At 37.2% G+C, this 17,792-nt stretch overlaps 1 protein-coding gene across 3 annotated transcripts in view; it reads right to left on the bottom strand.

Annotated features, from left to right (window-relative positions):
- Window positions 1-247: 247 nt before the first annotated feature.
- The window catches only part of NBEAL1 (neurobeachin like 1), a 99,109-nt gene continuing 81,564 nt past the window's right edge, over window positions 248-17,792 (bottom strand). For 2 of the 3 annotated variants that reach the window (XM_077785109.1, XM_021531337.3), the window contains 11 exons: window positions 17,484-17,581; window positions 17,085-17,201; window positions 16,501-16,590; window positions 15,272-15,381; window positions 14,535-14,707; window positions 14,007-14,101; window positions 12,084-12,200; window positions 11,251-11,412; window positions 10,060-10,208; window positions 9,321-9,456; window positions 248-6,763 (listed from right to left, as the gene is read on the bottom strand). In XM_077785109.1, coding sequence (XP_077641235.1) covers window positions 6,662-6,763; window positions 9,321-9,456; window positions 10,060-10,208; window positions 11,251-11,412; window positions 12,084-12,200; window positions 14,007-14,101; window positions 14,535-14,707; window positions 15,272-15,381; window positions 16,501-16,590; window positions 17,085-17,201; window positions 17,484-17,581 — 1,349 coding nt within the window. In that variant the 3' untranslated portion in view covers window positions 248-6,661. Of the gene's footprint in view, window positions 6,764-7,128; window positions 9,457-10,059; window positions 10,209-11,250; window positions 11,413-12,083; window positions 12,201-14,006; window positions 14,102-14,534; window positions 14,708-15,271; window positions 15,382-16,500; window positions 16,591-17,084; window positions 17,202-17,483; window positions 17,582-17,792 lie in introns of those variants that run through there. The other variant, XM_021531335.2, reaches the window with a different exon arrangement.

The following is a 17,792-nucleotide window of genomic DNA, read 5'->3' as shown; positions in this document are numbered from 1 at the left end:
TCCCAGAAAAGACACTTTTTATTGCAGTACTTGGATAATAATAAGTGTTCAAAGCTTGAAGAGGCCTGTACATTCACATGTCCACTGATTGCTTCCCCACAAAAAAAAAAGATACCTTAACACAATTAAGATGGGACACTGAGTCGGCTGTTCCCACTGCCTACTTTTACTTGCTACATAAAAGAATTGTTCATTCAGTGTACTCCCACACTTAGTTTAATTTTTGTGCTATTAATAAAGGGAGAAGTTATGCATTCAATTACTTTTATTTGCTTCAGACTCATGTTAAATATATACAATGCTAATTATGTACAAAAGTGTGCATGTTAAAAATTTTCAGGTTACAAACTTGCAAATCCTAGAAAAGTGCAAAATTTTAAAACATCTTCCACCATGCTGTACAAGAAAAAACCCATCATTAGCCAATATACACACTCTTAAAACATTGATCAAAACAAAGTAAGACATACAGTTTACTCTTAAAGCACCCAGAGGGGAAAAAGATATTGCACAGAAGACAGCAAGTTCATTACAGTGCCTGAAGGCTCATTTCTGAAAGTAGCTATTTCCAACACTCCTCAGACCTAACATTTAACTCATTAAAAAGGCATTTTTTGGCGTTTAAAGATCCATTTGTAATCATGTAATTGCACAATCTGTAAGAATTATCAGAAGATATGGTTAACTTTGCTGTAAGGCCTTTGCTTCCACCCCCTGATTAGCTTCAGTAAAAATTCATCAGGCAAACTGAGTAGCATCACAGGTTCCATTAGAACACTGACCAAAGGGAGGCAAGTCTCACATGCAGCATTTCTCTATTCTCCTACTAAGTTATCCTGCAGAATTGGAGTATGTACTGCAAGCTTTTCTTGAATTCTTTTTTCTCCCCGTGGCTTTTTTTAAGAAACAGCTCACTGCTGCATATGACTAAAGTAGTACTGTCAGGTGCAAGACTTGCGTTTATTTTAAAGCTATTTCAAGGCAAAAAATATGGCTCCCTTGAGAGGAAAATACTGACTAGGTAGGAAGCTAAATAAACAAGTGGCCTCCAAGTTCAGTTAGATACATGATATATATGGCTGGATTTTTTATATTCTAATCTCAGAACACCTTAGCAGCTTTAAACCATAATATGTACTGACAATCATGCTTCTGGGACAGAAGATGTGTGATGAAATTATGCCTGTGCTGAATATAAGCATAGACCTGAACTCTGGAAATACCTGCCAAATCTCTCAAGTCCACTGGACAAAACTAGGAAGAACACACACTGAATGAACTCTATTGAAAACAAGTGAAACACCTATTTTATTTGGACCACTTAGGTAAACGATAACTAAAATAAAGACACACCAGTCTTCTTCCACAGATGCATGGCAAAAAGGTGAGTTAAAACTGAACAAAGGCTACCTTGGACTATGCACTGCAAGCAGTTTCTCGTGTATGGGGTGTTCCAAGACTGCAGTAAGGTGAATGGCACTCAACTGAAATGCAGAGCATGCTATGGTGCCACTCAAGCACTTTTACATTCAGGCATCTGAGATCCATAACACTGAAGAAGGGAGCAATAGCATTTTACCAAATTTAAATGGTAAATTTAAATTTACTTTTAATAGTAGCTTTTTAGAAAACTTGCTTCCTTCAAAAGTATGTGCTTACAAGGGCAATTTAATAATGGTAAGATTGGCTCCTTGGAATGGAAGATATCTTCCAACCACTTCAGTTGACTTTTACACTGGCATACAATGAACCCACATGCATAGGATACCATGGAAACCTACTCTCCCCAAAAAGAGACTACCAAGAAGTGTCATGTTTGCAGCCAAAACCAACACAGCTTTTAAGCCAGAAAGCATAAAAAGACCTAGAAAGCATTGAAGCACATGCTTGAATTTCCCTTCAAATAAATACAACCCTATGTAGTACTTTCACATAACAGTATTTATTAGATCAGGCCCTAGGCTCACATTAGGATGTGCATTTATATGTGCACACTTTTTTTAAAATTCATTGAAAGGGAAAAAAACATTCACAGCACCTCAGCTCAGCATTTAACATAGTCAGCAAGGTGCCTTTAGCAGTGGAAGACAGGAATGTTTCAGGTGACAGTACAGAGCATGTGTCTACAGAGACTCAATATAGGAGCGGAAGAAGGTCAACATCTCTACACCCCTTCTAGCTCTAAAGCTCTCTACCATTCTATAATCTGTATATAGATACACATTTTCAACTAATTACACATACACAGCATTTGGTTCCTTTACTTATCTCTTCTAATGATTTTGTTAATAAAGATTGGGAAAGGTTTGCAAAGGACACAAGGAGGAGAAAGACATGGTTTAGGGAAGTGAGGTATACAGCTCCCATTGACTAAGGCAGGAGTTACCAAATCTGTGCATTACAAAAATAAATTTATCATTCCTGCAGGACTCTTTTAAAGAATTTTTACAGTGCAGAAATGTAGTTCTTTGCACTTATTTAAAGGACAAAGAAATACAACTTCCAAGGGGATCCTTATAAGACAGCAAATTTACCTGGCTATTTAAAGCCTGTGAAGACTGATAAACCTATTTTGTGATAATATTCATGATCTAAGGTATGCCAGAGAGGAAAAAGCTTGTGCAAATCAATATTGCAGATCAGCAAAACAACTGTAATATGGATGTGGGTGAGTTTGGGTTTTTTTTGGAGGGGAAGTTGTGGGGGTTGTGGGTGGTTTGGTTGGTTTAGGTTTTTTGTTTTTTTTTTTTTTTTTACTCTTTTTAATATCAAAGAATTATTTTCATAAGAAAATCTAATTTCCAAAATGTATAGTAACCATCAGGACAAATGCAGTTACTTTAGGACTGGGATTATTATGTTGTGCTGCTAAGGTCCATGGATGATAGAAGATGTGGTTTCTAAATAGTCTGTGAATGAGTAATGGATAAGTATTTTGGTTACATAAAAATTTGCCTAAGTCAGATTTCACTTTCTGTATGCTTGTATAGTTCAAACCCAGCAAAGACTAGATGGGATTCTTCACTATAGCTAAACAGACAACTAAAAATACTATCAAGAATTATAAGTAAATTGATTTAGAGAAATTTAGCAAACATTTTACTTGAAATAAAGGAGACATGTCTTCTAAATATCCTTTGGTACACTAGTTCAAAACTGTGCTACAAAGAAGTTAATACTGCTAACTACTTAATCTCATTTATATACAGGTATGAAAAGTAGGTCAGTTTTCAGTTTCTTTTAGATATATATTTACACTCCTACTTACTCATCTTCAAAGGTAAGCATATGTTAAACTTCGATAAATATTATTAAAGTTGTTGCAAAAGTTAAATATATGAAGATATCACAAAGAAGATCTTGACAAATGTAGTGCTATGAAATAAATGTCATTTAAGACTTGTTTGTTCTAAATTCCTCACTGGAAGTCTATAATCTCAAAACTTTACTTTTTACACTTAAACAAAACTTTGAACAAAACCAAAGGAGAATCTTATTTCACTAATACTACCTGAAAAATGGGATTTTAAGCTTTATTGACTTGAGGAAATCAAATAATTATGAAAGTCAGTTCACCAGTTCACAGTGCACTGCAAAAGAGGCTGTAATTCAACTGACTGAGAAGCTGATTAGAAGAATTATTTTCTGTTTTTAAACATTACTGTCTACTTTTAATGCAAATTAAACCTAAAAGAAACAACATACATACCACCTTATGCTTACACTTAGGACTAATTTTTTATTTAAAGCTGGTTTTAAACAAAAGAAAAGTGCAGAACTTCACAGCTATGGAGGTCCTTCCAGACAGCCTCTGGCAAGGAAACCAAGGTGTGATGGTGTACACCTCCCACCCCCAAGGACCAGATCTCAGATCCAAAGGCCATGGATGTTGCCATGCTACCTGGGGCATAAAGCAGCAGCTCAGAGCTCACCTGCCCCCTCCTCATTCTGCTGCTGCTGCTTTGTACTGAGCACAGACTAGCCTTGAGTTTGAGAGCCCAAGAACTTTCCACACTTAAACCTGTCTCAGGTATTTGTGATGATCACCCAGTGCTTATGATGCACTGAAATTATGGTATTCAAATGTCAAAGGTCTTAATCACAAGTTATTTCAATTATTGCAACATTATATTTTACTTAAACTGACACACTGCATTCATTATTCTTTAATATAGAAAAATGTTAATTCAGCTGTTGTATAAACACACCTAACCCACAACAGGATGTTTTCAAATGCGTATGCAAACCACTCTGTGCAAGTGACAACAAGAAAACTGTGCTCCCACCAAACACTACATACGACCTATCTCCCTTTTTCCACTTCATTCTCATAGCCTAGAACATGACAACTTCCTGCCCCCTTCCCCTCCAAATAAACACTTAGCCTTGTCTAGGCATTTAAACACAACATTAATGAATGCATATAAAACCCGTCAATTCAATGCCCCAACTGAGTTTTTTAAATCTCCCATAAAACAGAAATATCTCATATTCTGAGCTGAAATACTTCTAAACTAATCTACACAGATCTCCTCTGAAATCCCTTCTTCATGAAATCATAATGGACAAACATACTTCACATTCTCATAACAAACTTAATACTTCCACAGTATCCTTAGTATTCTTACTGGATAGGTAATTGATTAAAAATAGTATTTTTCACTTCTCTATAGCTTATTTGAAAATATGGGATCTGGGTTAATTTCCCTTTTTTTCTAAACATACATGGAGTATGAAAAAAACCACACTACTTTTGGAAGTTTAATCTTCTCTTGGCAAGTGACTCAAGAGAATAATTCTTATTCTCTCCTAACTTTCCAGACAATCCAGTCTGTCACAGTGATTAGGCAGAATATTGCAACTATGCATAGACCCACTTGTTCACTAATCTGATTTATTTCACTTACAAAAGTTAAGAAAATGCAACACAGCTTTCTTTACAAAGTACACCAATCAAGCATCAAGAAAGGGATTTTTTTCCAGTAAAGAAAGTGAGGAGAAATCAGTTTGAATGAGACTAACACAACTTGTAAAGATTATCCTTTAGCAGGGTAAGGAGATATTATTATTTTTAGAAAGTCAATAAATATTATGCTTAAAGTTAATGAAATGAGATTATACATTATGTTCCTCAGGTAGTTCAACTCCCCAGTCACAGGGAATATCTGATAACATTTATGAAAGATATAACACACATTCATTTCAATAAATAAATAAAAAATAACAAGAAAAGCAATGGTAGAGGGAAGAAAGGGGGACCCAAAAGGGAACATAGTAGCTAACAACCCTTACACCTGCCTTGTATCTGTGCTCTCCTCACCCCATGGGATTTTCTTCTTTTAATACATACATGAATATACATATATACATACACAGACATATATACACATACACACACACACCTTTGCACACTGATATGGAAATTTATATTTTTCCCTCAGCACCCAGCTTTTCTAACAGTATAGGGTTTATCATTTCAATCAGTAACATTAGAAAAATATCAGATTGATAGGAAAATGCATACCCTTCTATCATCATGTACTGCTAAACACACAAAAAAAAAATCAGTAATGGCTTCTCCAAAACACAGTAAGAAATTTGATAGATAAGGATCTGATATTTTCTTTTACCAGGTCTTAAATGCATTTTGGAATTGGATATATCATCTGTTTTCCCCTGTTTATTTTTACAGAAAAAAATATGGCTAACAACTGGTTTGGTGAACACCAAGCCAAGAAACAAACAGGTGTTATTTTTAATTGAATTGTGCTGCAATGTTGCATAATGATTCTGCAGTGGAAATTTATCTTTTGTTTGTAGAAGTTGCCTTACTAATGAAGCACATTGATATATGACCAATATAGATAATGAGTCTTCCTGGGTATTTCTGCAAGATGTTAAATATATAATGGGATTTCTTGGAGCATGTCTTAAGTTTACTTAACAATATAAATAATTTTCAGCAGCAATATTTCCTACCTCCTTTAGCTCCTTCACCACCTCCAACTCCTTTGAAGTTATTCATGTCTGTACTTAAAACAATTTCTGATAAAGTAGTGCAAAACACAGATGTTCCATGCAGAACAGCCTAAAATTGGAACTACACAAAAGAAGAGAGCAATAGCCATTTACACAAACAAACTGTAATAAAGTTCAATAGGCTAACAAAAGTATCGTGAAGGTCGTAACCATCATCTATTCAATTCTGAACCCAACCATTGCAACTACCAGAGTTTTAATTTACTGGGAAATACTCGTGCTGTCAAGGCAAAGCCAAATATCTTGTTTGTTATCATGGAGCATCTGGCCCTACTCAGCTTTAAATCAAATGCTACTTATCTTACATTCAATTAGTAATCTGGGGGTTTGAAGACTTGTGAGGGGATTGTTTGGGGTTTTTATAGCCCTCCCAAAACATAGTTTTAGCAGCTGTTGAGAGAGGGATTTTGCTGTGAACAAGTCAACACAGTTAAGGACAAATATGCAAGCAGGCTAACTTGCATGAGTATATATGCTTACTACTATACCTCCACCATAGGTTCTTCATCAACAAGAATCAAAGGGCTTCAGAATCAAAGCCCTAATTCCATATTTATACATCTAAAGTGACCAAAAGATTAAACATTTTTCTGGAATCCATGAAAGAATGTAGAAGCAGCAATCACTTGGAATCTTGAGTGTTATATTCAGTCTCTCCTGATGAAATCTGGCTGAGCCGTTTGCTTGATCCCCACAGCTTTCGGGAAAGCTGACCTGAGCGCATCTGTTTAAAAGTAATTCAGAGAAACAAAAGGAGGGGGAAGGGATAAGGTGGATAAATTAAAAAAGAATTCAGACACTGAATCTGGTGAAATGCAGACACTACAATGTACTGCATAAACAAAATATACCAACAAAAATGATTTAAAAATAAACTAAAAGTCACACTTAGGGATTATTCTTGAGAGTGACAAAAAAACAAGACACAAAACACTAACCACAGTCTTCTCTGAATTTGAGCAGCTAAAGGGATATTACCCACTAATGTGTTCCCATATGCTTAACCAAATGGCCTAGAAAGAGTATTTAGATTGCTATTTTGATAGGAAGAGAAAAGAAGAGGTGAATGCCAAGCAAAAATGAACTAAATGAGAAGAAAGGACATTTTATTTTAGAGATTTCAAACAGAAACTGCTAGAAGTGGGGGAAAAAATAGACAAGATGCAGGACAGTGACAGCAGAATAAAGGAAACAGAGAAAGGTTATCTCTTGGTGTCAAATTTATACAGTCTTCCAAAGATCCTGGGTGAAGTGCTCAGAGGAATGTTTAAAGCAGAAGTAATTCATAGTGAGTATTCCACAGAATAAGATGGATAACAAGCAACCAGAGGCCATATTAAATCCAGCACCTGGTAGGTCTACAATCCTACAATCTGACAACAGTTTGTAAGAAACTCTTCATTACCTAAGCACAAGGTTGATGATTGGCCAGTAGTGATCAGCCTGGCAGCTGATTAGATTCTGAACTTCCTTGCAGTTCAATAAATAAGATTCATGCCTTTACAAGTCTGAGAACAGCTCTTTGCAGTTACTACTACAAATGTTACCCGCTTCAGAGCTGTATCAGCACAGCAGCAGTGTTCTAGAAAAGACACAGCACTGACCAGGATTAACACTAACAAGTGGTAATTGCCAAGACTTCTGCAACACCCAAAACAGCTAAGTAAATGTTAAAAATACAACAGTGTTTATTATACTCCGTATTAGAAACTGTCAGTGCAGAAACACTAAAGGCCAATCCTAATAGCAAGCAGCATTTCACTTTCTGCACATTAAAGCAAGTCTGTGCTAAAGATCCAGTCCTTTGTCCTAAGGATCAATATCACCACTGAAAGCTGGAGCTGCAACACTGTCTTCTGTATACAGATAAAGTTCCAGGAATTAACACATTCCTTCCAAACTAAGTCATTCAACAAATGAACACCACACATACACACACTTTTCAAATATATTGATTGATGCCATTATAGAAAACTAGAAAATCTGTGACATAACATTGTTCCTTATATGTTTGTGTTTAAAAAAAAAATCTATTTACACAGATATTAAGCTTGCATATCATCTGAACTGTAAACAGAAAGTTCTGGGAAAAAAGTCATTGGAAAGCCTCTGTAACCATAAAAGGAATCCAGTCTTTGAAACAACACTTTCTGCATAGTTAGAAAAATAGATGTGATTAAAAAATTAAAATAAGAAAACAAATGCCTTCAGTCTAATGATACACACAAATTTCAGCCAATAAAAGATCTTTTCTATGGAATAGGAAGCTTAGAAATGACAGTGGCTTTAAAACTGCTGTTACAACCATATGTTTAACCACATAATAATCAGCTCTTTTTCAATTCTACAATAGAAAAATCTCCCCTCTACATCCAGTGCAAGCAAAATCAGACTACCATGGTGTGAATGTTTTTTCAATATTAAACTATGTATCTCCTAGCAAGAACATTTAAAAATACTGACAAATAAAGTTGCTCTGTTTTCACATTTAAAATATAAAATTGAATTAATATACACTTTTCTGGCATGTACTAAAGATCATGCAAAAGTGATAATCACATTTTTGAATAAATACATAGCAGTACAATAGACATTGAGTTATAAAGATAATAAACAGTTTTAAATAACTCAAGTACTTTGAAAGTCATGACAAGAAGTAATGAAAGCAAAAACTATGGTTTTGCACAAGAAAAATTTGGCATATCTATTTGAGAGATGGATGCACTGTAACTGATATTGCATATGCAGGACCAACAAGTTTATATTCACGATATGGAGCACAAGCATATTGGGAACCTACAGAAGTGATTCCCTATGCACTGCCATTAGAGACTCTCAACAGAAAGAAGTAATACCTTCTTCCCCAATGTCAGTCAATGCATATTAAAATATATCTGATAGAAACCATAAAAAAAATAAATAAAGTAGCTTGCTCTCTTTCATTTTCAATTTTCTTCTGGAAAATTTTTTCATCAAGAAGAGGCTGACAACACTATCCCATTCAGAAAAGGTTAGCTATTATGACTTTGCTTATTCAGATGTGAGTGATAAAGTCTGGAAGTTAGTCCAGCTGAGCTTCCCATCTGCAATCCCTATACACCTCTGATTCTTAATCAGAACTTTCAGTAGAGCAGTTTCAAAAGTTATTTGTTTCCCACTGAAAACTGAAACTTGCTCTTAAATTTACCCTGCCATAGAGGAGACCTCTTGCTCAACTGGAAAGCAGAAATAAGTGAACTTCCCACTGTTCGGTAGAAAAAGTTCTTGATGGTGGGTTTTACCTCTGCCGGCTTGCCAACACCAACGATAATCAACTTGCCATCCTCCAAGCCAACAAGGATGTGGCTGTACTCTTTGGTGACAGAAATGCAATGGATTGGCAGTCTCATGGCTAATGGAGAGATGCTCAGACTCAGGCTGAAAAGAACAAAAAACACAGAGGAAAAGTACATCATGTATTTGCTTGCAATTTCTCAAGGATAAAACTGGCAGTTTCAATTATCTAATTGTATCCTAAAAATCTAACTGCATCCCAAAACAGAGCTTCAATAACAAGAACAGATGTGGATAGGTTAAGTCAGTAAGCTAAGACATTTTCACTGAAGAACAGTGACATTAGTCACACAGCTGCCTGAGTCACAAACATCCCTCCCATTCTGAGGAGCAATGGAGCTCTATAGAGCTAAGCAGTAAGTGAAGCTGAAAACCTGATGCAGAACTACATGAGGCTTTATCCTGCAGTTGCTGACGTCCCTGTGATTAATCACAGCAGTCTGCACACTGAGAGCTCCTCCTGTCAGTTCTAGGTGTTTAATTGGCATAAATGTCTGGCAAGAACGAGATCTGTTACAACCTCTCATTTTATCTTTCTCCACATCTTAGTTCTGCCAAAACCATTTTTTTGAGTGGAACACAGAAAAAGCAACAGCTATCACCTATAGCACCAAGTAAAGTTTATTATACAGCCATTTCTCTATGAGCCTCCATATTTGTATCTCAGTAAAAATGGTGGTACGTTACCTGTAGAGATCCCGTATGGAAAGAAACCCCTGCAAGCTGCCCATGACAATGTATTCGCCAGTTACACACAGATCAGACACTTCCTCCTTCAGAGTCTCAGAACCCAGATATTTCCCATTGACAGAATAGAGATGTAATGCATTCTTATCCTGAAGAGATCAAAAATAAATGTGTCACAGAGGACTGACAGGATGAAGAGTGTTGTACTTCTATCTTTTGCTCATTAAAAGGCACTAAGCTGGCAACAACCCACAGACAATAACGCTAACAATAGTCTCCCTGTTGAATGACACAAGAGTAGTGAGCCTGTACTCAATGTGTGTGGAGGTAAGGTCCTGAATGGAAGTTTTTGAAGCTACCCCTTGATGCAACATTGTAGTCCATTTAATAAATTCTAAATTCCCTGGAAACATTCATGGATTTAATAGACAGGTCCCAATTTTATAACTCTTGTTAAGAAAGAAGAAAGCAAGATTGCACTCATCTTCAGCTTTGCTACCACCCTCCTTCCCTCTCTTGCCCTCCTAAATCCAAAAGCAGAAGGAAACGAGCATATTTCCACAGAGCTAGATCCAGAAGCATTTTCTAGACAAGCCAATGACTTCTTGCTGGATGATAGATACAACAAAACCATCTTAAGTTCCTCCAGCCTGGCATAACCTTGAATCTCTTTCCTCCCCATCTAACGTAGTTAGTATGCCTACATCATAGGTTTATTTTCCAAGAAATCACAACAGCTCTACCATTATTAAAGCAACTACACAGATCAACAGACACAACCTTATAGCTGTATCTCTAATCCCAAACTAAGAAACTCTGTGGACACCAAGCATCTTGCACCCAGAACATGCTGCTCTCCTTATAAGCCTCTGTTCCTGTGCACAGTGGAACTTGCTTCACCCCCTAGTTTTCCAGTCCAAAGTGGCTCTCCCAGGAGATTCATTAGTGTATGCCTGAGCATCTTCCTTGCAGGTGTTTGGAGATTTTAATGAAACTCACAGGAGCACAATATGCCTGTCACTTACCTTTAACCAAATTTCACTTGAATTGGCCAGCAAAATTAAAAAAAATATGGAAACTGACACTGCACGCTTAGAAAGCCTTCTTACTACAGGAAATGAGATAAAGTTAGATACACTTATGATTAAAATCTTCAGAGACAAAACAGAGGTTTTCCACAAACTTAAGTACCTTGAGAGTGGTCTTTCCTTCCACACTGGTGTGGACAACTATATGGCCTTCCAAGGAGACAGCCAGATTGGGAACAGTCAGCAGGAGAGAACTCTCACAAGGTGGTCGCAGAGTCCTCACGTACTGACCTTTCCGAATAGTGCGGACAATGACAGTGCCGTCCTGCAGCAACCACACGTAGGGGAGTTGATATACAGCAGGAGAATTATCACAACACTCAGCATTTACATACACAGGATGCAAGGAATACTTTGAATGCATTTCAATCCTTAATGGGAGATAAGGACTCCTGAGCATTAGGAACTCTGCACAGAGAAGCCTTCCCCTCAAGACCATGTACTATAGGCATACAAAAAAAACACCAAACAAGTAGGGCAGGAGGGAGGACAGGCAGCAAATCAGCCACTTCACAGGTCACATTTATGAACAGGCATTACATGGAGTACAAAGCCAGAATCCAACAGCCTGCCTGTGCAGTACAGTAAAACAGACCATGAACAAGTGGCACAGAACCTTCAGGGTTAACACAGCAGGGAAGAAACAATCAGAACACTGCTGCTATGAGAAGCTTAAAATCTCCAAGAAAGTCCACACACATGTGCAGAGTAACACCACATAGAAGGTGAGGCCGATGCTCTGCACAGTGGTTTGAGACAGTCTGATTTAAGCCTACAGCAAAGGGGATGGCACATATCTTCTTGATAAACAAGGCTTAAGAGATAGATCGTGAAATAGTGACTTTTTTCTATTAGTCTTAATCAACTTCAAACACCTTGTATGGTTTGAGTTCAGTTGAGAAAAGGCAAAAAAAGGACAAGTAGGAAGGTGCTTACCCTGGATCCTGACACTGCCATATCCAGTTCAGTGCTGATGCCAACACTCGAAACTTCATCAGTGTGGCCATAAAGGATCTGTAATGGCTTAGGTGCCAGGCCTACAGGCACTCCTCCCTGAGAGTAATAAAAAGTGCAATAATACATTCTCTTGCAGCTGAAGGACAAGCAAAAAATGAACTTCTGGTATCTTCAGTACCAGTTGTGTAAGGTGTATATCTGACAGAGGTCAAAGCCAAAGGCAAGCTACACCACTCCAATATCAGTGTATTACCCTCTGTGTCAGCTCCTCACTTACTGCAATCCCACGAATGAATGAACATGTAGTTACTGCGTGAGTGTGAAAGACAACGGTACTTTGCTGACTCCTTCCTATCCCTGCAGGTGTCCAGGAGTGCAAGGACAACAGTGAGCAGGCCTAACAGGAGCTGTTCACCTACCCCATCAACACACTTGTTCTTCACCTGTGCATCTGGGCTTGTCCAGTTCTTAGAGTTTACCCTGGAATCAAGCACTATCTTCACAATCAAGATTAAAAAAAGTTAAAATTTACTTTTATTTTACTACAAATAACAAGAACTCTTTCCATTTTCCAAGGAAAAGGAAGCAAACAGTATTTCTCAGTGACTATCAGTAGTACAATACACAAAGGAAATATTGGAATAATGTTCATTAAAAATAGCAACGTTCCCACATAACAGCAGGGTATCACAGTTTTTGTCCCAGTGAGTGTACTGTCAGCATAAACAGACTTCTTCTCAAACCAGTTCTAAGGGAAGAACTGTCCTTAGAGAGAAGGTACTGTAAATAGTTCTACAGAGAACTATTTATTTTCATTTCTGTGATAAAGATTTGTTTGCAAATCAGGCCCTGAAAGCCTGAAGCATGCAGAAATACAGAACAAGTGTCAAAATACAGAAGGTGTCACTGAGAAGACAAGTAGAATGGAAATGCCAGTACACAGTCCATTTCTGCCACTTTGTAAAGACCAAGATAAAAGTCACACAAGAAACATTTACTATGCATAAAATAGCATTTCTATATCTATTAATAAAAAAATACATTTAAAATCTTAAGGAAAAGCACTTCTAAATAAAGACCATTTCCAGAGTGTGAGTTAACTTGCCATGAAAAGATAAACTAAAAAAAGGTCCAACATTCATCACCACTTGAGACAAAAAGCTACTTGTATGAGCCCTAAGGTCTTACTTTTTTTGACCATGCACTGTTACTACAAAGTACTTCTTTACAGAATTATAAATACTCCCACCAAAAGACAGCTTCCACAAAAGCACATGCAGTAATGCACCACTCTACTGCTTTAATGTGCTGACTTTAGTTCCACAATAAGCACAAGATGACTTGATGAAATCTACTGTCCAAAACATGACAGCTTTCCTCAGCAATTAATCCTACTTGCATATATTATATGCAGCAATCATAAATTAGCATTTAATTGCATAATGATGGAAACAGCTTCAGATTTTGAGTGTAAGTACACACGTGGATTACACAAGTACTTTCAGTGTGTGAAAGCATGAGACCAATATTAAAGAACTTTCAAATGCCAGTGCAAATGAAGATAATAGACAGTGCTGCCTTTGCTGTAGTCATCAATACCCACCACAGAGAAAAGGCAGTACTAAAATGCAGCTACTAGGAGTGAACAACGGCCCAGAAATGTAAAATTCTTATTTGCCTGCCCTGAAAATTACCTGTGAAATCTTTAAGAAAGCCTCTAAAATAATGTACTTCAGCTATATAGTAACTAATATGTATAGTACTACTGAGAAGACAATGAGAGTAAAATTACTAAGCAATCTTATGCACTATCTTCCCTACAAACCTGAAAATAAATCAATAGCAAAACAGAGGAAAAAAATACATCCAGAAACTGCTTCTGAGTATGCCTAAATAACCCACCTGCTGAACTATTTGCCATATCATGCAGGTAGTATCTCTGGAGCCTGAAATTAAATTAATTCCACAGTGGTCTATTGCCAAGCAGGTGACAATATCTAGACAAAGAAAAGAAGACAAAGTTGTCACATGGGCAATTAAGACTAATTTCCCACAGGCTGACAATGTGGATACAACTTGTCACAATGTATCCTGATTTGCAGTCAGCATGAAATACTCTACTGTGGTAAGGGCTGGTGATACTATTAAACAATTACATCATCATACAGCCAAATGTACCCACTTGACACATTCAGCGTTGCTACCTAAAAATAGCAGGCAAGCCTTATTTTGAAACTACATCAAAGCACCAGTCCAATGACTAAAACTGCTCAAGTATTTATGTACAATCACAATTCAAGCATTCTTCTGTTCTTACACTGCCATTCCTTTACAACTGCTACACTTGTGTGCCCAGGGGACGTGGCTCTATTCTGGGAACACCAAAAAACACACACAACCGTTTTCATTTCCCAACACAGAGTGACTGACCCATGTGCCTGATGTGCTGTCCCATCAGTTTGCCTTTCGTAAGGGATGTCACTCGGATGCTGTTGTCCCAGTGTCCGCCACTGAAGAGCAGCTTTGCGTCATGGGACACTGCAAACAGCTTGGAGGTGATCTCCAGCCCTGGGGCAAAAGGACCACTCATGCTGCGCTGTGTTCTGCAGGCAAACGAGCAGCAGTTAACAGTAATCTGGGATCACATCCACGTTTTTTGCACTTCCTCTGCCTTTAAACATCAGTAATTAAATCTATCTATAGAAGAGGCTACACCCATGGAAAAACTCTCACTGCCACCAGTGACTGGAAGCAAGATTTCATTTAAGATTTTTTCAGCCTTTTACACAATTGGATAACTCACGTCCCTACTAAGCACTGTAACATTAAAGACAAAAAGAAATATTCTAAAAACAAAAAACCCAAACTTGCCAGATATACCTATGTATTACTATAGCTTAAGAATGTCTGAAGACAATCACAGATTACACAATGAACTTTTATGATTGAAAATTAGAAGTAGCTCTAAGAATGAAGCCTGAAATGCCACTTACATAACTCTACTAGAAATGCTATTACAGATTAGAGGCAATGTTACTGAACATCAGAAGATGCATTCTTAGGTGAAAACTCAGACAGTGAAAACAGTATTTTCACTCACTTTCAACAACTACTGTATTTCATTATTTTAGATGCATTCATCTGTACCTGCCTCAAAATTTGCTTACTTGGGATTTGTCACTGTTGTATCTTTGATGAATGTGAAATAGTTGGAAATATTTTTGTCATAAGGCAGCCAACCATGAGTTCCAATAATGCAATTCAGACTTGCTGTTACCTAAAAAAGTTTAATGAAAATGTTGATGAAACCCAGAGGTTTATTTTCTGTTTGCCTTGATGCTAATGGAGCTTGCATAAAGTCCAGCAGAGGCTTCTTGAAAACCTACCACATGGGAAAAAGGACATGCACCTCTCCCTGAACAAACAAGTCAATAAAAAATCCCACTCAGATGAGTTAATCCACACATGGTACATAGAACCACATTAGAATAGTCTATGTTCTACATAGGTTAGAGAAGTTGGGGTAGGAAGGATGGGAGGAGACAAACACTAAAAATCCCCGTCAACCAAACCCTCTCCAACATTTAATTACAAGTCAGTCATTTAGTTTAAGCTACTGCTTCTTTTCTTCTCTGAGTACTAACTGTTAATAGTAAACATATTAACATAGGAAGTTTCATTTCTGATGAAGTAACAAAGCAATCTAAATATTCAAGGTCACTTTCCTTAGATATTTATGAAAAACACAAGGAGAATTTTAGATGTGTTCAAATAACCTATGAAAGTACCACATGAAGCCAAGACAATTTTGATACACAAAATAGAAATATTGGAATATTCTTTCCTGCAAAACAGAGGTATTATTGCACTGGGGCCAGTGTCTAGGCCATATATACAGATACAAATACAAAACCACTGTTCTCCTTTCATTATTTGGTATCTGCCATAGTACAAGATCATGTGCTAGTGCAAGAGTTAGTTTTAGGAACAGTGCAGGCCTTTGCAATGTGCATGGTACAGTTTAATATACAGGTATGGTACAGTTTAATGTTGGAAAGCAATGACAATGACACCATTAATAACTCAATGCTGTAATTTTAAATCTGGGCTGCATTGCATTAGCAAATTGGTTGTTGCATGGAAGTTGATCAAGTGGCAACTTACAATATGCCTCACTATAATTTACAGTCATATCTCATCAGCTCTTAAATGCCATTCAACAAATCAGCCTGGCTTCTCCTTGGAAGATAAATATTTAACTTAACCGACATTTGCTATAGGTTAAAGGAACACATTTGAAGAGGAACAGTTAAATATTTCTCTACAAGCTGCATTAAAAAAATAAACTCACTTGACTATCTGCAGTTTAAGAACTGTATTGACACACGCAACTCACCAAGATCTCTGGGCTTCCCTGAGAAATAAAGGAACGTGACTGATTCCTGGGGACAACAGCTTTGACAATGGGCACACCATCACTAATTCCCTAGGAGAAAGGACATAGGTTTGATCTGATTATATCCAAAAGCTAAAGGTAAAACCTAGAACCTGTAAAGAGTAAGATGCAAAGCCTCTGGAATCAGTGTCAGACCTGTCGAGCACCCTAAAGCATTGGCACACACCCATTCAGTTTGTGCAGGTAAGCTTCATCACAAACACTGCAAATGAAACCCTGACCCCAATCGGAGTTTAACTACCAAGTTCAGTGAGTCCTCACACACCACCAGTGAGGTTTGCAGCTTTCTTGGTGTAGTGACTAATTTAATACTCAAACAACACCCACACAAGCAGCCAGCAGATTTATGGGATTCAACCTCTATGAAGCCAACTAAAAAGACAAAGCTCATTTAATACACATTGCATTGTAAAATATTCTCTCTAAATCGGAAGCAAGTTTATTTCCATCTAGGTTGTGACCTTTTGTTTCAAGTACATCAAATTTCAGATTAGACTTCAAACAATTTCAAGTAACACATCTACCTCTATGAAGAAAGACTTCAGCTCAGTGAGGTGTTGAAAGAGATTCAGAGTAGAGGTATCACTTTTAGTTAGTCTTTGTACTACCTCTTCTGCTGATAGCCTTTGTGGATGGGGCTCCTAGGAGGCAATATTTGGAGTGACAAATTAGACTAGTTTAACAATTTGTTCAATGCACATGAGATACTCAGAATCTTAATGGGAAAACAGTCTTAAATACCTAATATCTCTTCTCAAAGAAAATTAATTTATTTTGAAAATGGATTCTTTGGTAACGTGGCAAAGATTTAATGTTGCTAAAATTACAAACCATTACCTTAAAAATCATTGTTTTTTTCAGAAGTCCCTGTAACTCAGTTGCATTTAACTACAAAGGTCTGGGAGGGAGCAAAAAAGCAGTACCTTTAACAGCTGACAGGGAGTTTGCCCAAAATTGTTTATCATCCCTTCTAAAGCCTTCCTTTCTTTCTCATCTGTTAAAGCATCCAAATCCACAGCCCCTGGATCACAATCAGAACGATGAAGAGTAGGAAAAAAAAAAAAAAGACAATCCAAACAACTTATTAAGAAACAATATGGTCAACTTACTTTACCTGGAGCTTTACGATCCTTTACCCCTAGAAAAGCCCCAGACAATGCCTCCATTTAAACTACAATCTGAAAACTCCACTCTGCACGTGGAATTTTAACTATATCTGTCAGGGCAAGAAT

Source organism: Lonchura striata, chromosome 8, assembly GCF_046129695.1.
Source record: "Lonchura striata isolate bLonStr1 chromosome 8, bLonStr1.mat, whole genome shotgun sequence".
Classification (NCBI taxonomy): Eukaryota; Metazoa; Chordata; class Aves; order Passeriformes; family Estrildidae; genus Lonchura; species Lonchura striata.
This window is presented reverse-complemented; position numbering and strand designations above follow the sequence as displayed.